Raw genomic sequence first — 18,157 nt, forward strand, 5'->3', positions numbered from 1 at the left:
AAATCATCAAAAGCTTATTGTATCATATTTGATAATCTCATTTTAACATGATTTTTCTAAAGGTGAAGTATGGATACAATTTATTCTTATGTTTACTTAATAAAAAGACATGTTTACCATGTAAAAGGCCTTTTATTTGCTATAAGTATAAACTGTTAATCAGACGACAGAAACCATGACGAAGTTTTGATTGTTGATAATTTAGAGGCCTTAAAAAAATGCGGATCAATTATGATGCAATAGCTTTATAGGGTTAATAAAATAACAATATGATAGCTACCAATAAATACTTAAAAATGTTAAGAGTAATAATCACAAAAAACAACATTTCTCTTTCTTTCAGATGTCCTGGTGAAGTCGTGCAATCCTGTCGTCTTTAGTTTCTATAACTACTTGCGCACGCACCCTCTGATCATTCGCCGGCACTTCGCCAACCCCGAGGGGTTTGTGGCTGCAGTTGGTCTAACAGAACGCAACAGTGCAGACGAAATCAATCTGATAGAGCGAAAGCTCTTCTTCACCACTGCTAATGCTCACTTTAAGGTGGGCTGTCCACTCCTGGCCCTTGAGGTCTTATCCAAAATCCCCAAAGTCATTAAGAAAGCATCTTCTCTTAGTAAGGGCTCATCTGTGGCCAACATCAGTGCCGGCCAACCACAGCAGAATGGAGGAAAGGCTTCAGAACTTGACTGGGGAGCTCCTTCCATCCCCAGCCAGGCCTGGGGAGCCGACTCTTCCACCAGCCTGGACTGGAGTCAACCACTGGTTAAATTGGAGGATGATAATCTACAGTTGGACTGGGGAGATGATAAGGAGGAAGATGAGGATGAAGAGGGCGGGCTGACCATGAAAAAGCCGGAAGTGGAGGATGAAGAGGACAAAAAGCCATCCAAATCAGCAGCCCTGCAGCGTGAAGACTCAGGGGGCGAGTCGGAGGTGGACGTGATCGCCGAACAGCTCAAGTTCCGAGCCTGTTTGAAGATTCTCATGACAGAGCTGCGGACACTGGCGACAGGATATGAGGTGGATGGTGGCAAACTGCGATTTCAGCTCTACAACTGGCTTGAGAAAGAGATTGAGGCCGTGCACCACATCTGCAACTATAAGGTTGGTGCTCTCCATCTCATTGCAAGATTTTAATCTCAGATTGAACCTTTATTGGGATTTTGATGAACCAAAAACCTAAAGCTGACCAGTATTGAGATTGACCTTGAACCTGATAATTGAATACAATGGTTCTTCACTTCGAAAAATCCAATGCATGCGCTGAAACTATTATTCAGCTCTTTGACAGTATAGTGCAGTATATCTTAAGCTTTAAAGTTGGCATGCAATAAAGATATATTTTCTTTTTTTTAAATGCATGTTATACACTGCGTTCCAAATTATTATGCAAGAGACAAATCAGTAAAATTTCTGTACAATAAACATTCAGATTTTAGATTTTCTAAGAAAATGTTTGTTTGTTTATTTATCCATGTCTTTTTAGATAACTGGTATCAATCTAAGACAAAATAATTTGCCAGATCAATGGAAACCCTACTTAGAGGTTGTTCCACATTATTAAGCAAGTCACAGTTCTCATGCAATATGGGGAGGAAGAAAGATCTTTCTGAAGATGAAAAGCATGAAATGGTGCAATGTTGTGCAAAAGGCATGAAAACAACTAATATTGTGTGAAAACTGAACGGAGATTATCGAATTATCTTAAGATTTGTGAGTGATTTAGAGCACAGCAGAACTCGGTCAGATAAAGGTTTATTGAGGAAAGTTCCTGTCAAAAAAATTTATTTTATTAAAAGGGCAGCTATAAAAAAGCCAGTGTTGAGCAGCAAACAGGTATTTGAAGCTGCTGGTGTCTCTGGAGTCTCAAGAAGCTCTCCATGCAGGCTGGCAGTTGTGCGTAAAGATGCATTTCAACCACTCCAAACCAAACCTCACAAAGAGAAACATTTACAGTGGGTTTAGAAATATATGAAGACTCATTTTTAAATTGTTTTATTCACTGATTAATGCCGTACTACAATGGATGGTCTAAATGGATGGATTTCTGGATGGTTGGTGAATGGCCACCACGTTCCAACAAGACTGCGACGTCAGCAAGGAGCTGGTGGGAGATGATTTGGGCTGGAATACTGGGAAGTGAGATGGAGGGTATTAAAATGACTTTTGCAAGATATGTGGAGCTCATAACTGGCCATTTTCAGCTATGGTATAAAAAGGAGGATAGTGCATAGTACAATGCACTATTGTACAATGCACTATGCACTATCCCACGCTGCAAAAAAACCCCACAGCAATAAAACTGTTTGAAAATGTATTTCTAAATCCACTGTAAATGTTTCTCTTTGTTAGGTTTGGTTAGTGGTGTCTAAAATGCATCTTTATGCACAACTGCCAGCCTGCATGGTGAGGCTCTCGAGACTCCAGAGACACCAGCAGCTTCAAATACCTGTTTGCTGCTCAACACTGGCTTTTTTATAGCTGCCCTTTTAATACACTTAATTTTTTTGACAGGAACTTTCATTAATAAGCCTTCATCTGACCAAGTTCTGCTGTGCTCTAAATCACTCACAAATCTTAAGATAATTCGATCATCTCCATTCAGTTTCACACAATATTAGTTGTTTTCATGCCTTTTGCACAACATTGCACCATTTCATGCTTTTCATCTTCAGAAAGATCTTTCTTCCTCCCCATATTGCATGAGAACTGTGACTTGCTTAATAATGTGGAACAAACTCTAGGTAGGGTTTCCATAGACCTGGCAAATTATTTTGTCTTAGATTGATACCAGTTATCTAAAAAGACATGGATAAATAAACAAACAAACATTTTCTTAGAAAAACTAAAATCTGAATGTTTATTGTACTGAAATCTTACTGATATGTCAATTGCATAATAATTTGGAATGCAGTGTAGTGAACAATCTTATTGTGAACAATTTATCCATTCATATGTTTGTTTATTTATTTTATTTTTTCATGACTTTGTAATGTTTAATCAAAATGTCATAACTACATTTTCCAGTGGAAATGGTGACAGGATTTCACCGGTCATCTTCACAATTGAGATTCACAGTTCTCTTTTGTCTTATTTGGTATCGCTTGTATGGTTTAAAAGCATAATGTAACGCTGGCTAAAAGATGATGGAAAAAACAGATGCTACGTTAATTGTGTTAAATATTTTAACTCATTAAACTGAAGAAAAAAAAAAAAAACGTATGTGTTTACATGTTCATTTTGACAGCCCTAATACTAAACATTAAATATACTGATCTTGTCTGTTTTCAATATTCTAATGTGTCAGGTTGAGGGGAAAGCGCTTGTAGGTCAGCTGGAGAAATGGGGTGGAGATGGATCTCTTGACCTGGAAGACTCACAAATCCGTGGTGAAGCAGGTGCATATGAACGTCACCAGATGGAGCGACGGCGTCTGCAAGCGAAGCAGCTGCATGCAGAGCGGAGGAAAGCCTGGCTGAGAAAGAATCAGGCTCTGCTCAGAGTATTCCTCAGTTACTGCAGTCTGCATGGGGCCAAGGGTGGAGGAGTGACATCTGTAAGGATGGAACTGCTCTTCCTGCTGCAGGAATCACAGCAAGTATGTCCTTACATCTCCACATGTTGATTGATTTATATTGTGCTCTCAAGCAACTGGTTGGTTGATTATCTTTTCACATATTTGATTGGTTGTGTGTCCTCAGGAAATGACAGTGAAGCAGCTTCAGTCGCCACTCCCCCTCCCCACCACTCTGCCCCTGCTGTCGGCCAGCATCGCCCCCACCAAGACCGTCATTGCCAACCCCGTCCTGCACCTTGGAAACCACATACATGACATCCTATACACCGTTGTCCAGATGGAGGCTCCGCCACACCCAGACATACTGGACGACCGGGTGAGACACACACAAACACACACAGATTAGAAACTGTAAGCTGTGAAAATTAAAACTGTGGCTATGTCTACCCAAAAAAAAAAAAAAAAATTCCAGAACAAAACTTTTCAGAATTCAGTGAACATCAACAGAGCTTGTTTAGGATGTTTTAGAGCTTGTTTACATTTTAGACATGTGAATACTGAATAGGACCACATTAGGGCTGTCAAACGATTAATCGCGATTAATCGTGATTAATCGCATACAAAATAAAAGTTTGAGTTTGCCTAATATATGTGTGAGTACTGTGTATAATTATTATGTATATATAAATACATAAATTTATGTATATATTTAAGAGAAATGTGTTATTTATGTACAAAATATTTTTATTTATATATATAATAGAAATTATATAAAAATATAAATAAATACATATATTTGTAAGTATTTCTCAAATATATACATGAATGTGTTTGTATTTATATATACATAATAATTACACACAGTACTCACACATATATTAGGCAAACTCAAACTTTTATTTTGTATGCGATTAATCGCGATTAATCATTTGACAGCCCTAGACCACATGCAGGGAAAAAAAAAAAAAACCCTAAACCAACCTCCTTGACCTGACTGAATATACCTACTACAATACACGGATCCATTCAGAATTACTAAACGCAGCAACATACACATGACAAATCAAAACATTATCCTGAATGTGTGTGGAAACAATGTACTGAATGTACTAAAATGTGTCTGTATGTAAATACAATGTGCGATCAGTGTGTCGAGAGCGCAAATACATAGTTTGTTTGTGGATCAATATAACGACTTCATGCATGCTTAGGCTAGTATATGACTCCTGTATGTCACCGCAATCATCTTTACCTTGATTACAATCTGCATCCATTTAAACTTTAGTAGCGAGAGGCTGGTTTACATAGTTTGCGTATCATCTAGCCATATAGCAGTGGGATGTTTTGACATCCCATTCAGTCTGTATTTCACACAGCGCAATGCCTAAAACCGGGGACACACCTAAAGATTAGCTGAAACATTCTAAGACTGAACTGAACACACATACCGATTGTTTCCTTCGACTGGAGCCGATTTATATACTCACACATGGAATTTGAACACCGACTGTAATCGCAGACTGAATGCAACTGGCTCTGACTGGACGCGTTTGAGCGCGATCAGTCTTAAGTATCAATTTACATTCATAATCGGCCTTACAATCGTTAAGTGTGTGCGCGGCTTAAGGGTGTGCGCTCTTCAGAAACAATGACAGAAAATGACAGAGCTCGTGTTTTAAAGCTAAACAGACACTGGAATAAATAATTCTCTGAAAACTGGTGCGAGTTGAGTGACTAGGACACACAAGTAAATAGGCTAGTGGGATATTTTGCTAAAAAAAATGTATTGTGCCAGAAGAATAGTGTGAGAAATGTATTACGTATTGTCTCTCTGTATCAGCTCAGCAAGCTTTTATTTCATTTTATGCATGTGCATTAAGATGATTTAAACATTTTCAAAACACTGTGAGCGTTTTGAAACTAAAATGCGTTTTTCAAATGCATCTGGATAAATGTAGATGTAACCTGTATGTGCTTCTACTAATATTTGCATGTGTATTTCAGGTGAATGCTTTACACACTCTCGCTGCTTCTCTATCGGCTTGTATCTACCAATCACTGTGTGACAGCCACAGCTACAGGTACAAACACACTACTGATAAACTCACTGGTTATTCACCTTAAAATGCTTGATGTTGTACCAGCTTCGATTGTCTGACTACTATGAATGCCCTCCTGCTGATGTGCATGTTTAGCAGCCAGTCGGAGGCCAATCAGTATACTGGGATGGTGTATCAGGGGCTGTTACTGAGCGACAGGCGTAGACTTCGCACCGAGAGCATCGAGGAACATGCAACACCCACCTCTGCCCCTGCACAGTGGCCAGGTAACAAACATCAGATCAGACTGCATGGAACATATGCAGAGAAATAGCAATTTCAAAATCATCCTCATCTAGTAATGAGTCATTCTATGTGGAGAGGAAAGTAACATCTGTAAAGACTACTTGCCCTATTCACTTTCTTCATAAAATCTCTGGTGTTCAGACTTTTGGTGAAAAATAATATTAATCAATAATATTCGCACAATACAAACTCTTATCCAGATCTGATTCTATATTGGTACCTTTTGATTAAATAAAAATTGATTATTTTTTATTATTTATTTATTTTGTAAGCACTGAATATCCTATTTCACATTATGGAAGTTATAGTATAGTAATAGATAAGTATATGGATGGAAGAATGAATGGTCTGATACATGATGGGTAAATGAATGGTCAGATAAGTGGAGATATTGGATGGGTTAGTAGATGGCCAGACAGATGGAGGGATGGATGGACAGATGGATGGATGGATGGATGAGCAGATATTTGGATGAGAGAATGGTTGGATAAGATGGATGGATGGATGGATGAGCAGATATATGGAGGAGATAAGATGAAAAGGAGGTTGGATAAAAAGGATGGATGGATGGATGGATGGATGGATGGATGGATGGATGAGTTAACAGATGGACATAGGGAGGGACGATGGATGGCTGGATGGATGGATGAATGAATGAACAGATATATGGAGGAGAGAATGGTTGGATAAAAAGGATGGATGGATGGATGGATGAGCAGATATATAGAGGACAGAATGGTTGGATAAGGTGGATGGATGGATGGATGGATGGATGAGCAGATATATGGAGGAGAGAATGGTTAGATAAAAAGGATAGATGGATGGATGGATGAGCAGATATATGGAGGAGAGAATGGTTGGATAAAAAGGATGGATGGATGGATGGATGAGCAGATATATGGAGGGAGAGGATGGATGGATGGATGGATGGATGGATGGATGGATGGATGGATGGATGAGCAGATATATGGAGGAGAGGATGGATGGATGGATGGATGGATGGATGGATGAGCAGATATATGGAGGAGAGAATGGTTGGATAAAAAGGATGGATGGATGGATGAGCGGATGGATGGATGGATGGATGGATGGATGGATGGATGGATGGATGGATGGATGGATGGATGAGCAGATATATAGAGGAGAGAATGGTTGGATAAAATGGATGGATGAATGGATGGATGAGCAGATATGGAGGAGAGAATAGTTGGATAAAAAGGATGGATAAATGGATGGATGAGCAGATATATGGAGGAGAGAATGGTTGGATAAAAAGGATGGATGGATGGATGGATGAGCAGATATATGGAGGAGAGGATGGATGGATGGATGAGCAGATATATGGAGGAGAGAATGGTTGGATAAAAAGGATGGATGGATGAGCAGATATATGGAGGAGAGAATGGTTGGATAAAAAGGATGGATGGATGGATGGATGGATGGATGAGCAGATATATGGAGGAGAGAATGGTTGGATAAAAAGGATGGATGGATGGATGGATGGATGGATGGATGGATGGATGGATGGATGAGAGATTGGATGAGTTAACAGATGGACATAGGAACGGATGGATGGCTGGATGGATGGATGGATGAATGAACAGATATATGGAGGAGAGAATGGTTGGATAAAATGATTGATGGATGGATAAATGGACCGATGGATGGATGGATGGATGGATGGATGGATGGATGGATGGATGGATGGACGGACCGAAGAAGGGAGGGATGGATGGATGGATGTTTGGATGGATGGATGGATGGATGGATGGATGGATGGATGGATAGATGGATGGATAGATGGATGGATGGATAGAGTAGTGATTGAATGGATGGCCATAAATTGGTTGGACATATAGCTGGAGATATATTGAAGCATAGAAGAAAGGATTGATATATGGATGAATGAAAGAACAGATAGATGCAGGATATATGGATCACTCATCACTTGCTCATTGTGTATGTTTTTTCTTTCCCAGGTGTGTCGTCTCTGATCAATCTGTTGGCGTGTGCTCAGGGTGATGATCACGTGCGTCTGAACGTCATGTTATGTGAGGCCGTGGTGGCCGTGTATCTCAGTCTGCTGATTCACGGTCTCGGCACACACTCTGGAAACGAGCTCTTCCGGCTGGCCGCTCACCCCCTCAACAACCGCATGTGGGCTGCCGTGTTTGGGGGCGGAGCCAAACTCATTGTTAAACCTAAGCGGGCACCTGAAATCACTCCAGGTGAGTCTTCTACCCCTGCCAGAGGGGTTTGATGATATGGTATCCCATTACATCTGTAAAGAAAGTATTTTTCCATAATAAGTACATTACATACAGCTTTTGTCAGAAGTTTTTAAATATTTTTATGTTAGAGTTTTACATTTTTCATGTTCAGACAAGCACTGTTTTTGGTTCCATGTGATTTTTAAAATGATCTTGAAAACAGTCTCTGGGTCCTCCAGTTGATGATAAGATTTCCTCCCTTGTCAGCTGCTCTCAAGGCAGCAGGGTCTGAGGGGTCAGAGGTTGTAAAGGTCATGGATTCTGATCCCCCTACCCTGACCGTCAACCAAGCACCACCTCAGACTGAGGCTGGTAACCACGGTAACGTCACCATTGAAACAGCACAGCCAGAGAGCTGTGAGTAAGAGCTCATCGGCACTTCATCCACACAGGAACAGGAAATAAGATGTGAATGATGGAGTTTTTATTAATTGGCACAAGAAAGTGTTATTTTTTTAACTAACGATTACTAAATATGGTAACGAATGTATTGCTCATTGTTAGTTAATGTTAGTTAAAGGTATAGTTCACTCTAAAATGAAAATTAAGTCATCATGCACTCACCCTGGTGTTATTCTAATGCTGTATGCCCTTCTTTCCTTTTTGGACCACAAAAGGAGAATTTTTTAAAAAAATGTCCCGCACACGGTCATCCATATAATGGCAGTGAATCGTAACCATGACACAACATTATCACAGAATGGTCCCATGTGACACATCATATATTTGATGTGTTTGGTGGAAAATAAAATGAAATTTAATGTATTATTTAACAAAAATCCTGACCTTGGCTGTTGGTCTTTCTGTGCACGGTGCAAGTTCATGAGACTCTATTAGCGCCACAATTCACTCCAACTTGCCCAGAAAAATCACAGTTGTGAGAAATTAATAAAAATGCGACATGGAATACAATGCCTACAAATCCACAGTAAAGTATGTGTACTTTCTTCATTGAGTTGAATATCTCCTGACTGGAACTCCGGTTGTTAGATGACAGTCAGAATGACAGTTGTGAACGTGATTACTTCTTGTTGCAACGAACACAACAGATATATTCACCTCAGAGAAGATAGTACATGGATTGTATTTCATGTCGTGTTTTTATTCGTTTTGATTTCTCGCAACTTGTGTGCTTTTTCTGGGTTTTCGTTAAATAATGCATTAAATTTCAGTTTGTTTTTCACCAAATCATATACCCCTAGAACACTTGGAATATACAGCAAGTGTCGCATGGGACCATTTTGTGATACTTGCATCCTTTTTAAAGCTTGAGGCTGGTCGCTATTAACTGCCATAACATGATCATAATACGACGACTGCGAGTGTGACTTGAAATAATAATAAAAAAAAAAACTCCATTTCTGGCCCGAAAAAGAAAGAAGAGAATACAGCATTAGAACAACACTAGGGCAAGTACATGATGACTTAATTTTCATTTTATGGTGAACTAACCCTTTAATTGTACCTTATTTTAAAGTGTTACCGATATATATTCTAGATGGCAGGCCATGTGTGTCAGTCCCTGTTAGTGTGTGGAGAGGTGCTATGTGTGATTTTGGTGATGTTTGTTCTTTTTCATATATTATATATATATCATCATTTGTTACTTTATTATGTTTAGTTTGTTGTGTGTGTGTTTTCATTCGGCCTTTTTTTGTGTTTGTGTGCATATTTTGCTTTTGTGTCTCATTTTCATCTCATCATCTTATGTGTATGTGTGTGTGTGTGTGTGACCATCACAGCAAATGTGGAGTCAAACAGGCAGGCAGAGCTCCAGTCTGAGAATAAATCAGGTACACACACTGTCTCCCTCCACCTGTCTCACTGTTTAGCCTTTTAGCCTGTTTTAAACTCCAGTCTAAATGTGGACATGTGTGTGTCTGTGTGTGTGTGTGAGATAGCCGACCTCCCCGCTGCATGTGTAGAGATACAGTGAGTGCCTCAGGCTCAGGTGCACACCAGCTGTCTGAGGTCAACATTCAGAGTTTGTTCTGTATATATATATATATATATATATATATATATATATATATATATATATATATATATATATATATATATATATATATATATATATATATATATATATTATTATATTTATTTATTTTTTTTACAGATACTGTGTTCACACAGTAAATTTCGTGATTCACAAGCGCAGTCTCTACAAACCCTTGTTGTGTGAACCAGACTGGGCAGCTAGTTGTCTGTCACGTCATACAGTGCGAAAGAACCGCCCTGTGCTGCACACAAACATGTTTTGTGTGTGTATGTGCCGTGTTTTCGTGTGTCGTTTCGTTAACTTGCAGAGATGGAGAAATGGGCTGTGTCGTGAAGGTTTCAGATTCAGTCTCTGTCTTCCATCGGAGCTGAATATTGTGTGATCTGTGTGTGACTGAAATGCTTCTGTCTGTATAAAAGCTGTGCCGCGTTGACTGTGATAATTTCCAGTTTTATGGACGTCTTTTATATTTACTTTAATCATGTCACGGTTACAGGTGATAGTCATGGTAAGTGCTAGAATAGAATAGAATAGCTTGTGACTTTGATTGCTCATTCATACAGAATGTGTTCGAGTTGCCACAGTAAGCTGCTGTATAAACAGAACATTTTGAGAATCAGATATGCAAGTAAATGTGGTCATTACCGAACAATGTGAGCATACCCGTTTGAAAGGTAAATGGTTTGCCATTGACTGATGTTGTGCACAACACTGCAATACGCAAATTGGTCGGAACAACTTGAAATATTATTGTAAATTGACTTTAAATTAACTTTTGGTAGGCTGTACAACAAAGGAATTGTAATTGACTGCATTTTCGGCAGGAAACTGATCTCTAGTGATGTGTCTTAGTTTTTAATGATCTCATGCTGGTGAATGGTGAGACAACTAGTGAGCCACATGATGAGCCACATGTGGCTTGTGAGTAATAGGTTCCTGACCACTGTCCTAGACAGTCCAACTTTCACAAAAATTGGCTCTGATCGTGTCGGCCATTTTGGGTGTTGGCCATTTTGAATTTTGTCGTGAAATGCTGTATTTATGAACTCATTAATGTATCGTTATGAAACTCTGAATATGTCAGCGGCAACATGCCACGAAGGTATTCAAAACGTTTTGAGATAGCGCCACCTTGTGTTTAAAAATTATAAGGACATTTCCAACATTGCTAATAGATTTTGATTAATTTTGCCTATTTTAATGAAACTATAGTTGATAGATTTCTTGAGTCATATCTAAAACAATGATACCAATTATGCCATAGTCGGTCAAAATGTCTGTCCGCCATTTTGAATTTTCTTGAAAACCAACTTTTTCTGACTCCTACACTGTTGGTCTGATTTTTACCAAAATCAGCTCAGATCATTGTGAGTCCATGCCTACAAAAAAGTTATTAAAATATTTTTGATTGACCAAACAGTTCTTAAATAATGAATCAATGAAATTGGTGGCATGATGCCAAGCTGATTTTGAGGCTGTAACCTTGCTTTTGCATATTGACTTTGTATGTGTCATTGTCACCACACACTAATATTTTTTATTTTTTTTTTTTATTTCAGTTACCAAAAACTATTTTTTATAGATTTAGTTTTAGAACAACACTGGTAGCATTTTATCGCTACTGTAAGTGTAAGCTTTCCCCCAGTCAACCCAGATTGTTTACTGAAATTAAGCTCCAAAAATGGTTTATTCAGTAATTGTCATGGTTTATGCCATCACAATCATGAGATCATTTACACAGGATCGTCAACATTAACATAGAATGGCTATTCAATATTCAGCAACTTGGTGGGGGCGTTGTCATTTCACATAAAAAGAGGTTAGCCAATCATAATTGATGTCATTTACATGTAGAACTCCTAAAGGTGCTGTATGTATTTTTTTGACTGTACTAAAGCATAAAAATACCATAATACATTAGCTCAGTGGCTCTCAAACTTTTTAGCTTGGAGTACCCCCTGAAGGGATTACCATCCTTCTGCGTACCCCCTCTCTTCCACTTCGACTGCAGTCACACCTTTACCATTAAGGGACAATATTTGCCCCCTAAATTGATTTTTTTTTTTTTTTTTTTTACCTTTATGAATAACTTTATTTATTTTATAATGTTTTAAATAAAAAATGTTCAATAGAGAAATATGCAATGATGGTAAAATTAAGTAAAACTTTTAAATATTAAACTAAAACCGCCAGTAGGTGGCAGCAAGTCACTGTTTTTATGAGTGAGTCATCGAGTCATTCATTCAGTAAAAATGTGTTGTAGTTCTGCTGTGGTTTTCGTTAGAACTATTATTTCATTGCAAAATAGAGTAAATATGACAGTACTGTGTTTAAAATGTATGTTTTATTTTTTGACCTGTTGTATAATGTCACGTTTGCAGTCATGTGGATATTTGGGAACAATTGCATTCTTGCTCGTTATCATCGTTAAATACAAGTCCTCACACAAAGTATGTTTTTGTATCGGAGAAAGTTTGAGTCTTAAATCGAATTTAATCCATTATCTGTGTCTGTATTTGTTCTTCATGCGAGTAAGTGCTGAATCCCCACTTTAACAAAGGTGCATTATCGAGAACGACAGTAATTTAGCGGCAGCGTGCAGTCTACGCAATCTGTCATACGCATGCCATGCTGCTTGTGTGGATACTTCATTTTTGACTGCAAATCATGAGGTAATCTGATTAAATGTACTAGATTTACAACATTTTGGCAGTTAGAAATACATGCTCGATTTTAATATTTTTTTAAGGTAGAATTAAATGAACTACTCAACATTTTGTTCGCGTACCCCCTTTTGTCACGTCACGTACCGCAGTTTGGGAACCACTGCATTAGCTGATCAGCTTACAGTTTAAGGCTTGTTGCTTTCCATTGTCAATTTCACTCATTCCTGTTGCGTGTCAATCTGGCAACTCGCGTGAGCATCGAGTCTGAGAGGGAGGGGGCGGGAGAAACAACTCTCTCCAATATTTTGAATTTGGACTGCAGTACCCATTTTAACCATTAGCTGTCAATATTACATGCTGCACCTTTAAGGGTACACTAATAACAGCTGTTTAATTCTAAGGGTCAGAAAATACGAAAAAGAAAAATCTAAATTAGTTTAGATTTTTGGTGGAATTACCATTTTAATGTCTAACTTTTAAAGGTGCCCTAGATTCAAAAATTGAATTTACCTCGGCATAGTTGAATAACAAGAGTTCAGTACATGGAAATGACATACAGTGAGTCTCAAACTCCATTGTTTCCTCCTTCTTATATAAATCTCATTTGTTTAAAAGACCTCCGAAGAACAGGCAAATCTCAACATAACACCGACTGTTACGTAACAGTCGGGGTGTACGCCCCCAATATTTTCATATGCCAGCCCATGTTCCCAACATTATGAAAGGCATTAGACAAGGGCAGAATGTCTGGATGTGCACAGCTGAATCAACAGACTAGGTGAGCAAGCAAGGACAATAGCAAAAAATGGCAGATGGAGCAATAATAACTGACATGATTCATGATAACATGATATTTTTAATCTTTATACTGTATTCACGGAGACAAGAGAGCTGTCGCTATTTTCATTTTTAAACACTTGCAGTCTGTATAATGCATAAACACAACTTCATTCTTTATAAATCTCTCCAACAGTGTAGCATTAGCCGTTAGCCACGGAGCATAGCCTCAAACTCATTCAGAATCAATGTAAACATCAAAATAAACACTGTACTTACGCGATTAGGCATGCTGCATGACGAACACTTTGTAAAGATCCATTTTGAGTGTTATATTAGCTGTTTGAACTTTTTTTATGTTGTTTAAGGCAAGCGCGAGCTCTTGGGGCGTGGAGCACGAGATTTAAAGGGCCGCACACCCTGAATCGGCTCATTTGTAATTATGCCCCAAAATAGGCAGTTAAAAAAATGAATTAAAAACAAATCTAGGGGGTATTTTGAGCTGAAACTTCACAGACACATTCAGGGGACACCTTAGACTTATATTACATCTTTTAAAAAAAGTTCTAGGGCACCTTTAAGTAAACTTCACAGAAAATGTTATAAAGTGAAGAAAATGGTCCATTTAATTTTATTTTTCCAAAATCTAGCATTTCTAAACTTGGAAGGTGGTTCAGGTGACACATAAAAGGACCACATTCATAAAACAAAGTAAAAACCCAATGATTAAGGTTTTGTTTTCATACTTGTCGGCTCTTGGCATTTTGTCAAGGTGTTGTCTGGCAGTGCTCAAAGAGTGGATCCTTTGATCATCAACACAGTAAATTTAATCTGTCTGTGTTTTCCTATCAGCTCTTTGTTCCAAAATAAAACCCCACTCACACTCACAGACTCACATCTTACTGCAGGAATTTCTCTTTGAACATGACTTCTGAAGGATTATGTTTTGAGGTGATTCTTCTCTTCAAATGTGTCCTCCTTTACATTTGAGATAAACATTCCACACTATCTGAATCAAAACATGCTTTAAATGCTAATAAAATGCGCTCCAGCTCAAAAGAAAACACATCAATACAGAGATAGAGAGAATCTTTATACAACAGACACCTGAAGAGATGAGATACTGAACTTCATGTGTAAGCTGCATTTTTCAAAACTGTTTGAAAATGAAAGCTTTTAGTTATGTGTGTTTTTGTGGGCTTGTTACATTCCCCACCCCATCTATGATAATACAAAGTAATCTGAAACACCACAATCATAAACGATTTTCAAAAATAATGGAATCAAATGATTTCAAAAATGTGTCAGGTTCCACAAATAGGTTCTTGAACATCTGCATTTTCCACAAATAAATTAATCAATCATAAAGATTTATAAACTCATCGACTCACCAGCAGTTTTTGACCAACTGAACCACATTTCTTTTCTTTCACAGCTGTGTGAAAGCTGTGTTATGTGTACTTAAAGGGTTAGTTCACCCAAAAGTGAAAATTATGTCATTAATGACTCACCCTCATGTCGTTCCAAACCCATCTCCGTTCATCTTCGGAACACAGTTTAAGATATTTTAGATTTAGCCAGAGAGCTTTCTGTCCCTCCATTGAAAATGTATGTACGGTGCACTGTCCATGTCCAGAAAGGTAATAAAAACATCATCAAAGTAGTCCATGTGACATCAGAGCGTTAGTGAGAATTTGTTTAATTTATTATTAATTATTAATTTATTTAATTAATTTATTCAGCATTGTATTCTCTTCTGGAATCCTTTCCATTGAATTGATTCCATTGAATCCTTTCATCTGTCGGCATTGGTAATGCACTTTTACGTCGCTGTGGTTGTTTTTGGCGATTAGGACATCCGCGATATTTTGAAGCATCGAAAATACATTTTGGTCCAAAAATAACAAAAACTACGACTTTATTCAGCATTGTATTCTCTTCCGGGTCTGTTGTCAATCCGCGTTCACGACTCCGCTTCTTCTTCTTCTTTCCTGTTTTACGGTGGTTGGCATCCAGCTTATTGGTGCATTACCGCCCCTTCTGCTCCGGAGTGTGGTTCATGACTCCACAGTGATGCTGCTGATGAAAGGATTCAGTGGAATCAGTTCAATGGAAAGGATTCCGGAAGAGAATACAATGCTGAATAAAGTAATAGTTTTTGTTATTTTTGGACCAAAATGTATTTTTGATGCTTCAAAAAATTCTAACTAACCCACTGATGTCACATGGACTACTTTGATGATGTTTTTTTTTACCTTTCTGGACATGGACAGTCTACCGTACATACATTTTCAATGGAAAGCTCTCGGTCTAAATCTAAAATATCTTAAACTGTGTTCCGAAGATGAACGGAGGTCTTACAGGTTTGGAACGACATGAGGGTGAGTTATTAATGACATAATTTTCATTTTTGGGTGAACTAACCCTTTAAGGCTTGTGACACTAAAGTAACATACAGTGTACTTTTAGTCTGCATGCAGTGGAGGCTGTGGTAGTCTTTTCTTTCCTATTCTGACATATGTGAAACAGCTTCTCAAACAAGAAAAAATGTAGGGCAGGACTTGATTTGGTCCATTGGAAATTAGATTGTTGGATCATTGTGGTTTGCTATTGTGAGTGACAGGTTGTCCTGACCTTTTGCCTGTAAGCAGGAAGAGAAGAGGAGAAGGAGATGTCATTGCAAGTGTGAGGGGAAATTATTTTGATTAAAGATTATGAGGGCACAAGAATTTAAAAAAAAAAAAAAAATGTGCACAGATAAATCATTTATAATAAATATTGCAGTATTCCATTAAAAAAAAAATCTTTTTTTTTTTTTTTTTTTTTTTTTAATGGTGATTTTAAAGTATTAAATACGTTTTTATGTTTGTGATATTTAGTTGTACCTGATGAAGTGAAACAGGATAATGGAGAAGGTTTGTTTTCTTGATAGTGTGCTGTGTCGTATGTATGTGTGTGAGCAGTTTGATATCACTCTGTAATCTCTGTAAGATCACAGGGACCCTCTCAGCTTTATTACCCATGACGCAGCTGCACGACCTACTAACATCTGTAATGAACCTGAATCCAATGATGAACCTCACATCTCTGTTCAGTAGATGTGTTTAATCATGACCATCTACTCTCATTTTAGGATCAGTGTGTGTTCAGATAGGATTCTTTCAGTTTCTCTGTCTTTTCTCTCCTAAATTGAGTACTTTACTGGCATGACTTTTTCCATTTTTAAAAAATATTTTACCTCTCTGGCTGTGTTCGGAATGGAGTAGTAATATACTGCTATGTAAAAATGTATGTGAAACAATATGCAGTATGCTGCCCTAAACATTTCAAGCAGTAGTATGCTATGTTTTTCGAGTCAGCAAGTGGTGGCCATTGATCATATGGCATCAAATTTTGTCAAAAAAAAGGGATTTGAGTCCATTGCATTGTGAGATTCACAATCTGGGCATATTTTTGGGCATATAGTAAGTTATCTGGGTATTCTGTGCATACTGTGAACAGTACAAATACTGCATACTACTTTCTTTCTGAAGTAGTAGGTTGTATGCCATTCCAAACATACCTCTTTCTCCTTTACTTGCTATGTAGGTAGTGGACTGGTCTCTCACACTCTGTTTTTCTCTGTCCTCCAGCAGTCCCTCCCCCGACCCCTCCTGCTGAGGACGTGGACCGACAGCGACGCAGGTTTAACATGCGCATGCTTGTTCCTGGACGTCCCGTTAAAGAGACTCCAGCCACACCTCCACCCGTCCCTGTAGAGCGGCCCACCTATAAGGAGAAGTTCATCCCACCTGAGCTCAGCATGTGGGATTACTTTGTGGCCAAAGTGAGACCACGACAACTGCTTATTTACACTGATGCAAATCTGAATTATTTATTCAGTTTAGAAAGCATTTGTCAGAGTGTCTCATTGCTTTCTGTTTGTGTGTATGTTTGTGTGTTTCCTCCAGCCTTTCCTTCCCCTCTCTGACAGCGGGGCGCTGTACGACTCAGATGAGAGCGGTGCTAGTGACAATGAGGATGATGATGATGCCTTCCTCTCTGACACACAGATGACAGAACACTCCGATCCAAACTCCTACAGGTGAGATTATAACACATCAAAAAGTAGACTTAAGCAGGGTTGCAACAGAGAGAAGTAAAACTAAACTAAAAATGAATGTGATGCATTTTATAAACTGAAATTAATTAACAATGTGAAAATTAATTGAAAAGTTTAAAAAAAACTTAAAACAGTGGTTAAAGAAATTAATGAAATATGACATAATATGTGTTAAAGGATTAGTTCACGTCAGAATTAAAATTTCCTGATAATTTACTCACCCCCATGTCATCCAAGATGTTTATGTCTTTCTTTCTTCAGTCGAAAAGAAATTAAGGTTTTTGAGCAAAACATTCCAGGATATTTCTCCATATAGTGGACTTCACTGGGGTTTTGCAGGTTGAAGGTCCAAATTGCAGTTTAAATGCAGATTCAAAGAGCTCTACACGATCTCAGCTGAGGAATAAGGTAGAGCCCTGCACGGGACTGTTTTCTTCATCCCGCTCCCGCCCGCGCCTGCCGAATTTCTGACCATTAC

The 18,157-nt window shown here is 38.3% G+C and overlaps 1 protein-coding gene across 10 annotated transcripts in view; it reads left to right on the forward strand.

The window, feature by feature from the left end:
• dmxl2 (Dmx-like 2) overlaps positions 1–18,157 on the forward strand; it is a 98,994-nt gene that overhangs the window by 54,816 nt on the left and 26,021 nt on the right. For 2 of the 10 annotated variants that reach the window (XM_048169254.1, XM_048169257.1), the window contains exons 24-34: positions 344–1,107; positions 3,311–3,601; positions 3,705–3,896; positions 5,525–5,601; positions 5,716–5,846; positions 7,845–8,093; positions 8,343–8,492; positions 9,878–9,928; positions 16,457–16,492; positions 17,210–17,403; positions 17,528–17,661. In XM_048169254.1, the coding sequence (XP_048025211.1) occupies positions 344–1,107; positions 3,311–3,601; positions 3,705–3,896; positions 5,525–5,601; positions 5,716–5,846; positions 7,845–8,093; positions 8,343–8,492; positions 9,878–9,928; positions 16,457–16,492; positions 17,210–17,403; positions 17,528–17,661 (2,269 nt within the window). The remainder of the gene's footprint in view (positions 1–343; positions 1,108–3,310; positions 3,602–3,704; positions 3,897–5,524; positions 5,602–5,715; positions 5,847–7,844; positions 8,094–8,342; positions 8,493–9,877; positions 9,929–16,456; positions 16,493–17,209; positions 17,404–17,527; positions 17,662–18,157) is intronic. The other 8 variants (XM_048169263.1, XM_048169264.1, XM_048169255.1 and 5 more) reach the window with 7 other exon arrangements.

Source organism: Megalobrama amblycephala, linkage group LG19 (assembly GCF_018812025.1).
Source record: "Megalobrama amblycephala isolate DHTTF-2021 linkage group LG19, ASM1881202v1, whole genome shotgun sequence".
In the NCBI taxonomy this organism is placed as follows: Eukaryota; Metazoa; Chordata; class Actinopteri; order Cypriniformes; family Xenocyprididae; genus Megalobrama; species Megalobrama amblycephala.